The 16801-nt window shown below is 36.4% G+C and overlaps 1 protein-coding gene across 2 annotated transcripts in view; it reads left to right on the top strand.

The window, feature by feature from the left end:
- STAM2 (signal transducing adaptor molecule 2) overlaps nucleotides 1-16801 on the top strand; it is a 36991-nt gene that overhangs the window by 4248 nt on the left and 15942 nt on the right. For both annotated transcript variants that reach the window (XM_036421922.2, XM_036421923.2), the window contains exons 2-7: nucleotides 7057-7141; nucleotides 8137-8212; nucleotides 8320-8418; nucleotides 9536-9682; nucleotides 10420-10489; nucleotides 11072-11258. In XM_036421922.2, coding sequence (XP_036277815.1) covers nucleotides 7057-7141; nucleotides 8137-8212; nucleotides 8320-8418; nucleotides 9536-9682; nucleotides 10420-10489; nucleotides 11072-11258 — 664 coding nt within the window. The remainder of the gene's footprint in view (nucleotides 1-7056; nucleotides 7142-8136; nucleotides 8213-8319; nucleotides 8419-9535; nucleotides 9683-10419; nucleotides 10490-11071; nucleotides 11259-16801) is intronic.

Consider the following 16801-nt stretch of genomic DNA (forward strand, 5'->3'; position numbering starts at 1 on the left):
AAGCTGACCCCAAGTTCTACCTCTATAAAATTCTGACCGTTGATTGAAGTGTGGACTTTTCTCTTAAAAGTGACATTTGAATGCGTGTATTGTTGTGTCTTTGGCTTGTGTTATGTTAGAACTTGAAAACGAGTTAGCTTGGGAATTTTATATTTATAAGAAACCCTAATATAAAAGTAGATATTGATTATATTTCAGTAATACAAATATGTTAAATTTATAACATCTATGTACTTATGTCAATTATTGAACACAGTGCGGTTCTATCCTATTCTTTTGCTTCCCTTCTCAGAGTTAAACACTCTCCAAAAAGCTATAAACTGTTTTGTAATACACAGTTGACTCTTGAACAACATGGGGATTAGGGAAACCAACCCACTGCACAGTAAAAAATCTTTATCGGACTCCTCTAAAACTCACCTACTAACTACCTCTCTACCTCCCCCTTCCTCTCTGAAATAATAAAAATACATAAAAAAAAAGAAAATCTATAGTATTGTACTAGATTATCAACACCATAAGTTTATGTCAACTGTTTTAGGCTCGGGTTCATCAGCAATTTTTTTCAAATTGTCTATGGAAAACAACTTGCATATAAATGGAACCATGTAGTTCAAACCCATGTTTTTCAAAAGTCAGCTGTATGTACTGTGCATGCCAGTATAATATACAATATGTATTGCTTTACATGTTTTTAAACTTCATAAAATGTGTCATTCTGTGCATTTTATTTGCAGCTTGTCATTCAGCATTTTTTGTGTGATATCCCTACCTCTAATTCATTAATTTTAAGAGCTATGTGGTATTCCAGTGTATGCTTATACCACATTGTTTGTTCAGTCTCCCATTGATGGACATGGAGTCCCCCCACTCCAGTGTTTTATTACAGACAACATTGCAGTAAAAGTTCTTATCCATGATTTTCTTATTCACATGATTGAGATTTCTCCAGGGATTGTATCTTGAAGAGGAATTTCTTTTAAAAGTGTGGATAGTGCAGAGTTGCAAAATATTAAATAGCAGAATTACCCGTCTAAGTGTTTGTGGGAGATTTTACTCCCACTAATGGTGGAATGAGTCCCTATTATTCCACATTCTCATTAACACTGGGTATTGTCAGAATTTAAATTTATGCCAGTTTGATGGATGTGAAATAGGGCATTGTTTTCATCTTATTTAAACTTCATTGCTAGTGAAGTTGCACATCATATATTTCTTGGTCATTCCATTTGTATTTTTATAAATTGCCTTCTCATTACTTTTACTTATTCTGTAGGATTTTTTTTTTTTTTTTTTAGGGTTCCATATAATTCTCTACTAATCTTTTATTGGTTATACAAATTGCAAATATAGATCCCAGTTTGTTGCTTCTTTTTACTTGTTTCAGATGTCTTTTATTGTTAAGGACATTTAAGTTTTAATTTAGTTAGATTATTTTTCTACCTCCCTTTTAAAAAAAATGGATTGATTGAAAATACATCGATTTGTTATTCCACTTACTTATGCATTTACTGGTTGATTCTTGTATGTGCCTTGATCAGGGATCGAATCCGCAACCTTAATATGTTGAGTCAGTGCTCTTACCAACTGAGCTTTTCCAGCCAAGGCTTTTTCCTTGATTTTATATTTCTTGTTTAAGAAAGCTTTCTCTACCCTGAGTTTATAAGGATTTTTGTCATATTTTCTTCTGAAAGTTTTATTCAAGTTTTGATTTTCACACGTCTGTAATCCACCTGGACTCAATCTTAGTGTTAAATTCCAAGGAAGGGTTAATCAGATAGCCAGTTGTCAATAATCAGTTTGTTTAATCACCATTTACTGAATTGTCTATCCTTTTCCCCTCTCCTTCATACAGTATATTTCTTTTCATGAGGCCTGTGTCTATGCTTTCTGTTCTATGCTGTTGCCTTTAGCTATCATGCACCAATACCACATTCTAATCTCAGTGCCCTTTATAGGTGGTAGAACAAGTCCTAGTCTTGTTTTTCTTCACTTTGATAGTCTTATCTGTTTTGAGCCTCTGTTCTTTCATATGGGTTTTTGATCATTTGGTCAAATCATAAAAGGGAATTTCTTTTAGAATTTAAAAGAAAAGACATTGTAATTTATATGAATTACATATGTGTTTCTTATGAATTAAATAGAGGCCTGGTGCATTGGTAGGATGCCCCTCAGCCCAGCCTGCACCCTCTCCAATCTGGGATCCCACTCATAGTCCAGGATTGCTGGCTCCCAACTCCTCGCCTGCCTGCCTTTCTGATTGCGCCTAACTGCTTCTGCCTGACAGCCCGATCACCCTCTAACCACTCCCTGGCCAGCCTGATTGATGCCTAACTGCTCCCCTGCCAGCCCAGTTGCCCCTAACTGCCCTCTCCTGCCAGCCTGGTCACCCCTAACTGCCCTCCCCTGCAGGCTTGGTCCCCCCTCCCCCAACTGTCCTCCCCTGCAGGCCTGGTCCCCTCACAACTGCCCTCCCCTGCTGACCCGGTCACCCCTAACTGCCCTCCCGTGCCAGCCTCATCGCCCCTAACTGCTCTCCCCTGCTGGTATGGCACCCACCCCCCGCCAACTGCCTTCCCCTGAAGGCCTGGCCCCCCCAACTGCTCTCCCCTGCAGGCCTGAGGGCCCCCCCCCAATTGCCCTCCCCTGCAGGCCCAGTCGCCCCCAACTTTCCTCCGCTGCCAGTCTGGTCACCCCTAATTGCCCTCCCCTGCAGGCTTGATTGCCCCCAACTGCCCTCCTTTGCAGATCTGGTCACCCACAACTGCTCTTCCCTGCTGGCCTGATCGCCCCCAACTGCCCTCCCTTGCAGGCATGGTACCTCCCACCTGCCCTCCCTTGCTGGTCATCTTGTGGCAGCCATCTTGTGTCCACATGGGGGAAACCATCTTGTGTGTTGGAGTGACAGTCAATTAGCATATTACTCTTTTATTAGATAGGATAACAGGTGGTATTTTAAACTGTTTAATTTGCAGTACTTTGTTAGAGAAAGTTTTAAAAAACAGACTGAAACTCTGTTCAGTTTTTTAGTCTTTTTTCTCCTCTATTCAAATTTGATTACTTTTATTGACCTTTCTTCATGTTCACTGTTTCTGTAATTTTCAATCTGCTCTTAAGCTTATCCAGTGAATATTATTAGTTGACATGCTGTCCTTTTCATTTCAATACCATTTCTCTTCTGAGCGCTCACCATCTTCTTATGACCATCTTTTGCTTTAAGTTCTTGAAAAATATGTATCCTGGCTTTAAAGTATTTTTTCCCCACTAATTCTAATATTTGGGTTATGCAATTACCAGTTTTTATTGATTTTTATCTTGATTGTGGGACACTTTTTTGCATCTCTAACAATTTTTTAATTTTATACTGGTCATTGTAATTATTCTTTGTAAGGAAGTGGCTAGATTATATTGTCTTCCTTTAAAAAGTGTTGAGTTTTGTCCTGTCAGATAGTTATTTTATTGGAGGATCTTTTAGGTTTTTGTCAGGCTTTGTTTTCTTTGTGAGACAGACCTATTTTGATATTGAATTAAATTCTAGGGACCTTTACTTCTAAAATATGATGTTTGGGGGTTTCAACTGAATGCTGGAAATGTTCTCTCTACTCTAGTTGGGTGGAATATTAGTCTATTTGGCCTGCCATAACTTAATACCACATATTAGGTGACTTAAACAATCGAAATGTATTTTCTTACAGTTTTGAAGACTGGAAGTCTAAGACCAAGGTCCCAAGAGGGCTGGTGTCTAGTGAGGACTCTCCCATTGGGTTGCAGATGGCTGCTATCTCACTGTGTGCTCACATGATCTCTTTCTGTGGTTGAGGAGAGAGAGAGCTTTCTGGTATCTCTTTTAAGGTAAATCTGCTGGATTAGGGCCCCATTCTTATTATCTCATTTTACCGTAATCACTTTGCTAGAGACCCAGTCTCCAAATACATCTACACTGGCAGGTAATTACAGATGAGTTTTGTGGGACACAGACATTCAGTTCATAACCAGCAGGAATTCTCAAAACTCCAGCATTGCTCTACCTTTCAGACCCATAGTAGGTGATCTTTGCTAGACCTCATCTAGAGACTCATCGTGTGTGTGTGTGTGTGTGTGTGTGTGTGTTTTGGGAGGGGTGTTGATTAACAAGAAGCATGTGTTCAGAAATCTCGTTTCTGTCTGATTGTTCTATGAGGCTGGTTTTCTTTTGTTGGTACAGAAAAGTGTTCCCAGCAGAAATCTGGGGCCACCGTGAGGTTCATTTCATATTTTGTATCCCTTAAAGATCTCAGACCTGCACTACTGTTATTCATATTCTAAACACAGTTGCCTCATATATTTTGGCCTGTTTTATACTTGTTTTTGGTAGAAGAGTTTAATCTGGTACCAGATATTCTGTCATGGTTGGAAGCAGATCAGTCATGAGTTCTTATTTCCAAACATAGTTGGAGGAGCTTTAAAGATCTCTTGTGGGCATTCTTATTTTATATAGTTATTTTCTTTTATTACTGATAGAGCCTATTTTATTAAAAGTTTTATGAGTAGACTTGAATTCTTTTTGAAGCTGTATGTTGAACATAATGGACTCTGTGGCAGGGGAGCCTTATTTATGGACTGTTTCTTTATGATATAGTTAGAATCTTTCTGAAATATTTCACTGGCTAGATGAAGTTCTCTACAGGTAGTAATCAAAACCTGGTGATGAAATGTTATGACTTACACCCACCAAACCCTGGAAATTTAGCATGTAGGCCCCAGGAGAGCTCATTTAACACTCTCACTTTCTATGCATTTGACATCGGATAATGTGAGCCATGGCTCCAACACTGGGCAAAGTGACATGCTATAAAAGAATGTTTCCTTAATTACAATATTTAAAATTTTTTCCAGGAGTTTAAAATACTCCTAAGTACATAACTGCTATTTTGTTCATTTGAAAAATGGAATTCTTTTTTGACAGGCTATTATAAAGTCTTCAGATTTTATACTTTTTACAAAGAGTAATCATGAGCCCTATATTTGTAGAGAGTAATACTCTTGCTGGATAGGGTATTCAAATCAGGGCTTTTAATTTTCTGTATAATTAATCAAATAAAAATATTCTGTTTAGATATTTTTGAAATTATTAGAGGGTTTTGGAGGGTATTGCATAGATTTAACATTTAATTGTGTTTTACATGGCCAAAATTGTGTTTCAAGATTTGATAATTGATTATTTTGATTTCTCAGTTCATAGAGGAAAGGATAGATTCTTAGATGTTGGATCTACTGCGAATTGTGTAAAAATATTTTTTTTCTATTTGTGTCTGTCATACCATGTGCTAAATGAAATATCTGAGTAAAGATTTGCTCATAAAAGAGAAACAGTATATATATATATATATATATATATATATATATATATATATATATGTAAATATTTAATCTTCAGGTAGTTGAAAACGCTGATGAAAGATATTAAAAGAAAAGAAGGATAGATCTTTACAGCAAAAATAAAACTCCATCATAAGCAAAGAGAAAAGATGAACATGAGGTTGGCAACCTTTTGATGCATGGGATGACGCTCAAACAACTGAGCCACACCAACAAGGGCAATAGAGTATATTTTGGAGTGTGTTTTTTTTTTTTTTCTTAATATATTTTATTGATTTTTTACAGAGAGGAAGGGAGAGAGATAATGAGTTAGAAACATCTATGAGTGTCATTGATCAGTTGCCTCTTGCACGCCCTCTACTGGGGATGTGCCTGCAACATGCCCTTGACTGGAATTGAACCTGGGTCCTTTGAGTCTGAAGGCTGGTACTCTATCCATTGGGCCAAACTGGTTTCAGCAGTTTTGGAGTATTTTAAAACTATATATGAAACATTCACATATTGCTAGTGGGAATGTAAAGTGGTGCAGATGCTTTGAAAAACTGCCACATCCTAATAAAATTAAATAGAGTTACTGTGAGATTCAGCAATTCTAGATATATATCAAAGAGGAATAAAAGCATACATTCACACAAAAATTTGTACACAACCGTTTATAGAATATTGCATTACTTGTATTAACCAAGAAGTTAAAAAAAATATATCGGAATGTTCGTCAACTGGTGGTGAAATAAAATAAGGTATCATCTATTCAGTGGAATAATATTCAGCAATAAAAAAAAAAGAAGTACTGATACACTCTTTAACATGGGTGAATCTTGAAAATATTATGCTGAATAAAAGAAGGCATTCAGGAAAGACCATATGTTGCATGATTTTATTTGTATGAAAAATCCATAATAGAAACCTATAGAGATACAAAGTAGATTAGTGGTCTAGGGTGGAGAGGATAGGGTAAGTCTATACTGTGACTGCCAATGGGTATGGATTTCTTTTTAGAGTAATGAAAGTGTTCTAAAATTAGATATCAGTGATAGTTTCACAAGTCTCTAATTATACTAAAAAAAATTAATTGTATTGTGAATGTAAATTTATTCACACTTTACCTGGGCGAATTGTATGGAATGTAAATTATATTTCATTAAATCTGTTTTAAAGTTCATGTAAATGTTATTTATTATTATTAACTACTAGTGGCCTAGTGCATGGATTCATGCACATAGAATTCTTGGGGTGGCCCTGGGGCTCTAAGGGTGTCTGCGGAGTGAGGGTGGAGAGGTTTCCTCTGGCAGGTGAAGTCCCTCGGCCTGGCCTGTGGGGATTTGGTTAAAACCAGCTCTCTGACATCCTAAGAACCGCCACTGCCAAGTCACCACAACTCAGCAACTCCTGCTTTGAGCATCTGCCTCTTGATGGTCAGTATGCATCATAGGTACTGGCCAGTCGGATGGTTGGATGGTCGGATGGTCACTTAACCTTTTATATATAGATATTTAGAAGACACTTTATTGGTGCACCTTACATTTTATTTAATGACATAAATTGAAATTAGTAAAAGTACGTACTATATCTTCTGAAGTTTTTTCATAGTACTTTTATATTTAGCAAAAGCAAAGGTAGGGCTTATTCTGTGCCTTTCTTGGTATTTTGTGTTACATAAGGTGTGTCCTAATTTTTGTGTGTGCTGATATCTTATAGAAAAAGCCACAAATGAGTACAACACTACAGAAGATTGGAGTCTTATTATGGACATATGTGACAAAGTTGGAAGCACTCCTAATGGGTAAGATGCCCACCATACTCAGTAAATGTCTAAGAACTGTATTTCTTTTCTTGGTGTAACTTTGAAAAGAAAATGGGATTTTACTATTTACTTTGGGAGGAATAAAAATAAAAAGATCATGGTGGCAGGATTTATGAGATAGGCCTTATCCTTAAAGAACAGATGGAAAAGAGTTCAACTGAAAACCTAGATAAATTAAAATACATAAATCCTTGACACAGTATTGGTATTTTTGGTTCAATAAATTGAGGTTCAAAAAGGGAAATTTTGCAGGAAATAACTACATTTTAAAATGTAAATAGGCACTTATCAAGTACTCATCTAGGCTAGAGACATATTAACAATGCATTGACTAGTTCAGGAATTTCTCTCGTACCTTAGATATGTATGGGAGTCTTTTAATAATGAAGTAGATAAATGTAATAGGTAATATGCTGAAAAATCTTTCAATAATGAATAGGTAAATAACATCATAATGAAAAAAGTGAATATATTGTAAAAAGGGTACTTTTGGGGAGATGTAGCAATTAAGCTGAACTGATTATAAGTTTAGAAGACTGATGAAAGCATGTTTTAACATTACAGCTTTTCAGGGTGCATTCATGCATGTTTACACTGAAATTTTATAAGACTGATTATCTTGTTCTTTTGAAAATAAGAATCTGCTGTCTGAAAGCTAAATCTGTCTTGAACAAATGAAAATATATTTTTATATGATAATAGTTCTCTTATGTTGACTGACCTTTTTTGAAATGATTTGCTTTTGGTTTTGGAATATGCAACGTGCTTTTTAAATTTTTCATTTTTTTAACTTCTACAAGTCTGTGAACAAAAGATTGGATAGAGTTGTTTTTTAGATTTATTCCTGTAATGAAGTAAGGTTTGCAGGATTTTATTTTTAAATTTAAAGTTATTTGGGAGTAGTATATCTCATGTTTTTAATGTTTGATTTGAAATTCTGAATAAATACTTAACATTCTCCATTTTTTTCTTAGAGCAAAAGATTGCCTAAAAGCCATAATGAAAAGGGTAAATCATAAGGTTCCTCATGTTGCTCTGCAGGCATTAACTGTAAGTAAAAGTCATTATTATTTTATCGAAATTTTACATGCACATTTATTTTAGTGAGTTAAGATAATATCTCAACATATTTATATTGATTTTTATTTTAATAACAGCTTCTTGAGGCTTGTGTGGCAAACTGTGGAAAGATATTTCATTTAGAAGTATGTTCCCGTGATTTTGCAACAGAAGTACGTGCTGTGATAAAAAATAAGGTAAATTTTAAAGAGATTTAAGTTATTAAAATATGTATGTACTCTGTCATTTTAACTATGTGAGCATTAATAAAGTTGTATTATACATAAAATCAATTTTAGGTAAATTTAAAATGAAATAAGCTTTCTGTTCTAAAATTTGATGTTTTCACTTGTAGCACAAAAAACTGTTTTCTTTCCCAAAGCGTAATGCTAATGATAATAGCTAGTCTTTACCGATGGTTAGTTGGCAGTCGCTGCTTTAAGCATTTTACTTGTTTAATGCTGTTGACAAATTTAGAAGTTAGCTTCTCTTGTCATTCTTATTTTATAGATGCAGAAACTGAGGTTTAGAAGTTAAGTAACTTTTCCAAGGTCCTGCCAGCTAGTAAGTAGCATAGCTGAGGTTCAGATTAAGGTTTCTGTTACCAGAGTATCCAGATGAACCACCGTTCTGTACTGATTCCCATTAGAGATGGAGAGCAAAGGGGGCTTTTAGTTTAGAGCAGTTTGGAGGGGGTCTTCATGTCAGGGTTGGTATTACTGATTTCTTTGAAATGGAAACTCTTGAAGCACCAGATTTTTGTTTGGTTGACATAAAAATCTTAATATTAGAATATAATAGAATCAGGGGCAAAGAAAGGGAGTGGATTGGTAATTATGGGGCGGGGGGGGGGGGGAAGGGTGTGGGGAGTGCAGGAAGAGACTGGACTAAAATCGTACAACTATCGATGAGGACAATGTGGGGGTGGGGAGGTAAGGGCAGAGGGTGGGGTGGGAACCGGGTAGAAGGGAGCTATGGGGGGCGGGGGAGGGGGAGAAACTATTGTAATCTGAGCAATAAAGATTTATTAAATTAAAAAAAAAGAAAACATAGAAAAAGTGATCTCTGAATATAGAAGATTTTTTGTCATTACAGTAAGTCTTAGAAATTGAGGTTCAAAAAGGGTAATTTTGCAGGAAATAACTACATCTTAAAATGTGAATAGGCATTTATTAAGTACTCATCTAGGCTGGGGATTGTTGGGCTTTTATTGATGTCAAGCAAATAAAATTTTGGTGATAATTCTCTTTGTTGTTAAATAATTCAAGTACTAATTTTAACCACAATTGCTTTTTCTTTGTCTTTTCTTTAAAGGCTCATCCTAAAGTATGTGAAAAATTGAAATCTTTAATGGTGGAGTGGTCAGAAGAATTTCAAAAGGACCCTCAGTTTAGTCTAATATCTGCAACTATTAAATCTATGAAAGAAGAAGGAATTACTTTTCCTCCAACAGGTTCTCAGGTAAGAGCTACATTCAAACCCATGGTTGACCCTATGCTATTTTGAGGGTAAGTATCTTATGCAAAATCTGGGCAAGGTCTGTTTTAATCATCACCCACCTCCACTCTGAGTGCCTATCTAGCATAGTGCCTTAACACTTAGTAGGTATTCTAATTTTAGTGAATTTCTTCTATATAATAGAACTTTGAGAAGTGACTTAACCATAAATAATTGTTTAACACTACTCTGGAGTCATGTAAAAGGCATAGATATCTGAGAGAGAAGAGTAGCTTTGTAAAAGTGAAAGAAAACTAAATTTTAAGTGACAAACATAGATTAGGGGTACAAAGATCAGATGCCAGGAGAGACAGGTAACTTATAGATTGAGCTGAAAAGGTGAAGAGGTAAGATTTTTAGACTGCAATGTATTCAAGAGGTACTGGGGTGGGGGGTATGGCCCGAGGTCCCCTGTCAAGCCCCACCAGGAGGGGAGCGCAGCATCAGGTCCCCTGCCCCGGCCCAGGGCCAGGCAACCTCAGATCCCTGCGGATTGCTTGTTAAGAGAACTTGGCCTCCACTGTGAGTGCAACCATCTTGTGTATGGGATCCCTGCCTCTGCTGTGGGTGCAGCCATTTGTTACAGTGTGATGGTCAGCATATTCTCTCTCTATTAGATAGGATTAGTATGTGTGAGTCATTATAGGGCTTGTGTTTTCTTTGAAAGGGTAGTTGTATTTATTTTAGTTGTACATTTACAGACTGTCTCAGCGGCTGCCAAGAATGGTATGTCATCAAACAAAAATAAAGAAGATGAAGACATAGCTAAAGGTAAACCATCAAAGTGTAATTTGATGTTACTGGAAACATCCTGGCCAGAACAATTTATTGAAATAAATATTGTAATAAAACTGGGTATACTTTTAGTATTTTCAAATCTAGACACTAATAGAGTCTGAAAAGTAAGGAAAACAATGGATGTGATAATAAGATTAACTTAATTCATTATCTTTGTCAGTAATATGTATTTCATGTCCTGCCTTTGGAGAGCTTACATTTCACCTTTTCTTTAATGCCAGAGTTAGGAGCCAAGCACAGAAATATATGTTCATGGCTTGTCCTATTCGGAAAGCTACCCGTTTCATAATGTCACAATCTGTTCACTATAAAAATAATAGCTGCTGTATATGACAGACTGTTATAATCAGGAATGAGCAAAAACTTTACTTTAAAAAATGTCATGATTCTCTGCCCCTCAAAAAAGTTAACTGCTTAGTGTTTAATTAAACAAATAAAATATTGACTTGCTTTATTCTTACTAAGTATTACATTATCTGATATTTCTTTTTAAACTTTGAAAACTCAGAACTAAATCTGGCTACCTTCCTTTTGCATTTTAATTTTTCAAACTAGCTATTGAATTATCATTGCAAGAGCAGAAGCAGCAGCACCTGGAAACAAAATCCTTATATCCATCTGTAGAAGTTCAGTTAAATAATAAAGTTGCAAGGAAAGTGAGAGCTTTATATGACTTTGAAGCTGTTGAGGACAACGAACTCACCTTTAAACATGGTGAAATTATTATTGTTTTGGATGACAGGTATGTTTTCAGTCATTATTTCTGGGATATTTGGAAGTTCAGGATCATATCCTTAATTTAGAACCCTGGGTACTCAGTTCTTTGACTTCAGTATATCATAGGACTGTTCATATCTTAATTGTTTTTCCTAAAATAAAACTTACAAAAGTTAGACGAGGTAATCTTAATTTCTTATTTTGTTAAATTTGGTTTTACTTTAGATCTTGCATAAAAGATCTATTAAATGAGTATCGCAATTGGGAAACACAAATATTCAGTTATCTGAATGCATTTACATTGGGGATTTTATATACAAAAATTACTGGTAAATCAACTTTAGAAAGACATATAGCTAGCTATATTACCTTTGGTCAAAGCACCCGAAAGCTATGCTCAGCTCCTCCCTAATTCTTAAAATGAGGACATAGTTCTATCTTCTAAAACCTAGAATAAAGTAAGGGAGTCAGAATTACTATACAGATCTGGCTGGTGTGGGTCAGTGGTTGAGAGTTGATCCATGAACCAAAAGGTTACAGGTTCTGTTCCCATTCAGGCCACATGCCCAGGTTGTGGCCCAATCCCCAGTAGATGGCTTGTAGGAGGCAGCTGATAGATGTTCTTCTCTCTGTGATGTTTCTCTTTCTCTCTCTATCTCTAAAATAAAAAACATTTTATTTTATATTTTTCTTGATTTCAGAAAGGAAGGGAGAAGGAGAGAGAGAAACATCAGCAATGAGAGAGAATCATTGATCGGCTGTCTCCTGCACACTCCGCACTGGGAATCAAACCCGAAGTCTGGGCATGTGCCCTGACCCAGAATTGAACAATGACCTCCCTGTTCATAGGTCAGTGCTCAACCACTGAGCCATGCCAGCCAGGCATAAACAGAAAATATTTTAAAACCTAACTAAACAAAATTACTATGCAGGTAATTGTATGGAATGCAGAATATGAAGACCATAAAAGAGACAGTGTTGGGGTCCAGAAGAGAACAGATTTGCATGTTTTGCAATATTCTGGGAAATAAGGCTTATCCAGGATCTATTTCAGGTGAACTTTGATTTTGAAAGGATAGAAAAAAAAAACTGCAATAACTGAGAATAGGGAAACAAAGGTCTCACGCAGTCAAGATAACACTGTGTTCACAGAAGTTTTTTCCTTTTTTAAAAATAACCCTTTGGAATTGAGCATATGATCCCTGAAGGAGAGTAAATGGATGTGAAGCTGAAGAGATAGTGTGGGCTCTGAACAGTGACAGTCCAAAAGGTCAAGCTTCTGAGTGTAGTTTAGTGAGAATATTTACAAAAGAACATAGATTTATACTTCTGATACTCTTATCCTATATAATAAAAGCCTAATATGCTAAGTGTCTGAATGTCTGGTTGGCTGTTCAACCAATCAAACCATCATATGCTAATGATATGCTAAAGGCCACTCAACCGCTCGCTATGACATGTACTGACCATAAGAGGTAGTCACTCCAACCATTAGGTGAGCTTACTGCTAGGGTCTGGCTAATTGGTACTGAGCTAGATGGGCTGGATATACCCTGAGCCCTCCCACAATCCCTCCCCAGCTGGCCAACCTCCCAAGTCCATCCCCAACTCTGATCATGCACCGGTAGGGTCCCTTGGTCTGGCCTGAGCCCTCTCGCAATCTGGGACCCCTTGGGGGATGTCAGAGAGCCGGTTTCACCCCAATCCCATAGGCTTGGCTGAGGGAACCCATGGTGCACAAATTTGTGCATCAGGCCTCTAGTATAATTATAAAGTTAAAGACATAAAATAAAAACAAATCTAAAAAAAGAGTAGTTTTTATTCTGAGATTCAAGTTTTGAGCATTACTTCTATGTCATAAAATTTTTCTAAAATAAATTGCTGCTCACAAGGTAGGTAATCTCCAGAACGTCTGTATTACCTTGTGCTGTTATAGCCGAATCACTGAGGTTTTCTTTGGTAACTGTGTGAATTCTTCATAAATTGGTATTTGTGTGGCACTATATACCTATGACTAGAGGCCTTGTGACAAAATTTGTGCGCGGGGGGGTGTTCCCTCAGTCTAGCCTGCACCCTCTCCAATCCAGGGCCCCCAGGGGGATATCCTACTGCCAGTTTAGGCCTGAACCTTAGTACTGCTGACTCCTAATCACTCACCTGCCTGGTTGCCCTTAACTGCCCCCCCTCTGGCCTGATTACCCCTACCCACCTCTGTGTGCCAGCCTGATTAACCCTAATTAGCCCCCCTGTCAGCCTGGTCACTCCCCCCTGTTGGCCTAGTTGCCCCTCACTGTCCCTCCTGCTGACCTAATAGCTTCCCCCCCCCCCACTGGCCTGGTTGCCCCCAACTACCCCCCCCTCCCTGCCCCGCTGGTCTGGTCATCCCACACAGCCTGCTTGTTCAGTCCTTTGATCATCCCTCACCCTGATGGCCTGTTTGTAGGCAGCCATCTTGTGAGGGTGTGATGGTCAATTTGCATATTACCTCTTTATTATATAGGATAGCCTATAAGCTTGCACTGAGTAAAAGGTAATGTTATTATGCTGCACATGTTTTTACTGATGTCTGATTAAAGCACAGATTCATTAAATTTTTTAGACTGTTACAAAACTATTTTCAGTTGAGACTTATCACTGCAAAAAAGAGCCTTTTTTTTTTTTTTTTTTTTTTTTTTTTTTTTTTGTAACTGTTACGAGAATTCAACATGGATATGGTGGAATGTGTAAGCTGATTGTCCTTGTTTTGAAGATAGTATATTCCAGTCTTAATATTGCCATAGACATATTCATCAGCATGTATAGGTTAAATGTTGTCATTCTAGGTGATTGGTTATCACTGCAAGATTTTAAACAAAGGCAAAGTAAAGTTAAGTGGTAGTCTTAGGTTAAAAGCAGGTCATCTAGAATCTAGATTATAGATGATTCAGAATATGACATTATTCCTTGTATTTATATTGCTATGGAAATAAAGCATACAATAAAAAATTTCACATGTAGAACTTGAAAAAGTCCCTTGAAAATACAGCATTCTTGGACTTCAGTTGAAGAAACACGGAACTGATAGAAAAGGCACACATTTGTTATTAACAGTATATGAAAAAGCTCTCTCTCTCTCTCTCTCTCTATATATATATATATATATATAATTGATTTTTTTACAGAGAGGAAGAGAGAGAGAGACAGAGAGTTAGAAATATCAATGAGAGAAGATCATCGATCAGCTGCCTCTTGCACACCCCCTACTGGGGATGTGCCCGCAACCAAGGTACATGCCCTTGACCGGAATCGAACCTGGGACCTTTCAGTCTGCAAGCCGACACTCTATCCACTGAGCCAAACCGTTTTCGGCTGAAAAGGCTTTTTACTTTTTCCATTTTTAGCTTTATCTCACCACTCCTTGTTTGTTCTGTATATACCATTTAAAATAATTAAGTGGAATTTTTACAGTTCCAAAATTGCCATGTTGTGAGTAGACTTTTGTGGCATTGTACATTTAGTTCTCTCTGCCTGGAAAGCCATGTCAAAGGAAGCAAGCACATTTAGGGGGGGGGGAAAGGAACTTTACTTGCAAGGAAGGTTTTCAAGGGAGTCCAGGCTTTAGAAAGATTGTTCCCAGTTTAAAAAGTAAAACAGGTTATTTTAAGAAAAGACCCTCACAAGCTTACTAAGTTTCCAGGTTTACTATTTGTGTGTTTATGGCAGAAATAGCACTTTTCTCACATGATTATCATATCCACAAAAAGCATCATTTATCTTCAGCCATTGTTGTTGTAAAAGGTATGAGAGTCCTTTTTCTGGCAGGTATCAAGGCATATTAATAAGCTATAGCAAATAAGTTGTTTAGTTAGGAAGTCAGTAGCTTAAAGGAGAGGCTAGGTTTTAGGTTTATTTTGAGACCTAAAATGAGACAAAATGACTTTGTTTACCTTAGAGTATTTTATTTCTTTGGTCTTTAATTTTGTTGCTTAACCAAAATGGAGAAGGGCTTTTATATTTCCTCATCCCTCATTTCCTTTTCCTTCTGGTGAGTGCGTAATGAACCTTCAAAACCCATATCAGATTTTCTATCTTCTGGAAAGCCTTTAACTCCTCCTTTGCCTCGACCTGTGAATTAGGAGTTCCATCTTGGTTCCACCAGCATGTGAATTATAACTTAGTAAATTCTCTTTGTTGTACTTTTTAAATGAAATAAAGTTTCAGAATCATAGAAGTTAATTTATCCTTAAGTTTCATCTTTAAGAATGCCTGCTCAATATGTCAAATTTTTGAAAAGGAATAGATAAACACCATTATTTCCAGATTTTATTATTGTCCATATAGAATGTCTAACAGAATTAGTGGACAAACTATTAAAACTGATAAGAGTTTATCAAGGTTGTTGGATACAAGCTCAACATATAAAATCAGTGATATGCTTTATTATAATCACAACTATTTAGAAAGTATAATAGAATAAAATGCCACTCTCAACAGTAACAAAAATTATAATTGGAATTAATAAACCTAACAAAGATGTATAAGGTCTTCATGGAGAAAATTATATAAAGTTCTTTTAAGGAAATATAAATACATACATTTACTTGATTCATGGTGAGGAAACCTTAATATTATAGATTTCATTTTCCCCATATGAATGCATAAATTCAGTGCATTCCCAATTAAAATTCCAAAAGAACTTTTTATAGAGAACTTGAAACATTTTAATATTACGAAATGTGAAGGTATGAGAGGGTCCTTTTCTTTCCAGGTACCAAGGCATATTAATAAGGCGTAATAAATAAATATATAGACTATTGCAACAGAATAGAATCAAGAAATAGGTTCATGAAAGATAGGATATAAATCAGTAAAAAAGTATATTTTTCAGTAAGTTTTGCTGGTGTGAATGGTTCTTTACATGGTACAAATAAAATTTGATTCAGCTTCACATTGTACATAAAATTTCATTTCAGATGAATTAAAGAGAGGGATAAAAAATAAAACTATTAAGTACAAGTATATAGAAGAGATTTAGGAATTTAAGGATAAAGATTTCTTTCAAATAAAAGTAATCCATAAAAGATTTTTAAATTTGATAACATGGAACAAAAAGCACAGTGAATAAAAGAAACCATACTAGTACACATTTGTTAATAGACAAGTGAGAGTTTGAGAGAAGGTATTTTTATAATGAAGTTCAGACAAACTAGCTATCCAGAATACAGAAAGAACTACACATCCGTGAAAAAAAATACAAAAGACCCAGTGGGGGCAAAAATGGACAGGAAACCTGAATGAGCAGTTTCTAGACGAGATACTCTGAAAGGCCAGCAAGCACACATGGATACTGGGAAATACAGATGAGCACAACAGATCTGATTTCTCTCCTGAATATCTTGTTACTTGGACAGTTAATGTGCAGGAGGGGAAATGACTTTCTCACATGCTGCTTAGTGAGAGAGGGTGAATTGCCATAACCCTTTTAGGAAACTTTTGGCACTATCTAATACAATGGGAAATGCTTATATCTAGTAGGGGTGTCGAACTCAATCAGAGAAGGGGCCAAAATCTAAAATCCAGCCTAAATCG

The sequence above is a fragment of the Pipistrellus kuhlii genome, unplaced genomic scaffold, assembly GCF_014108245.1.
Source record: "Pipistrellus kuhlii isolate mPipKuh1 unplaced genomic scaffold, mPipKuh1.p scaffold_m20_p_7, whole genome shotgun sequence".
Lineage (NCBI taxonomy): Eukaryota > Metazoa > Chordata > Mammalia > Chiroptera > Vespertilionidae > Pipistrellus > Pipistrellus kuhlii.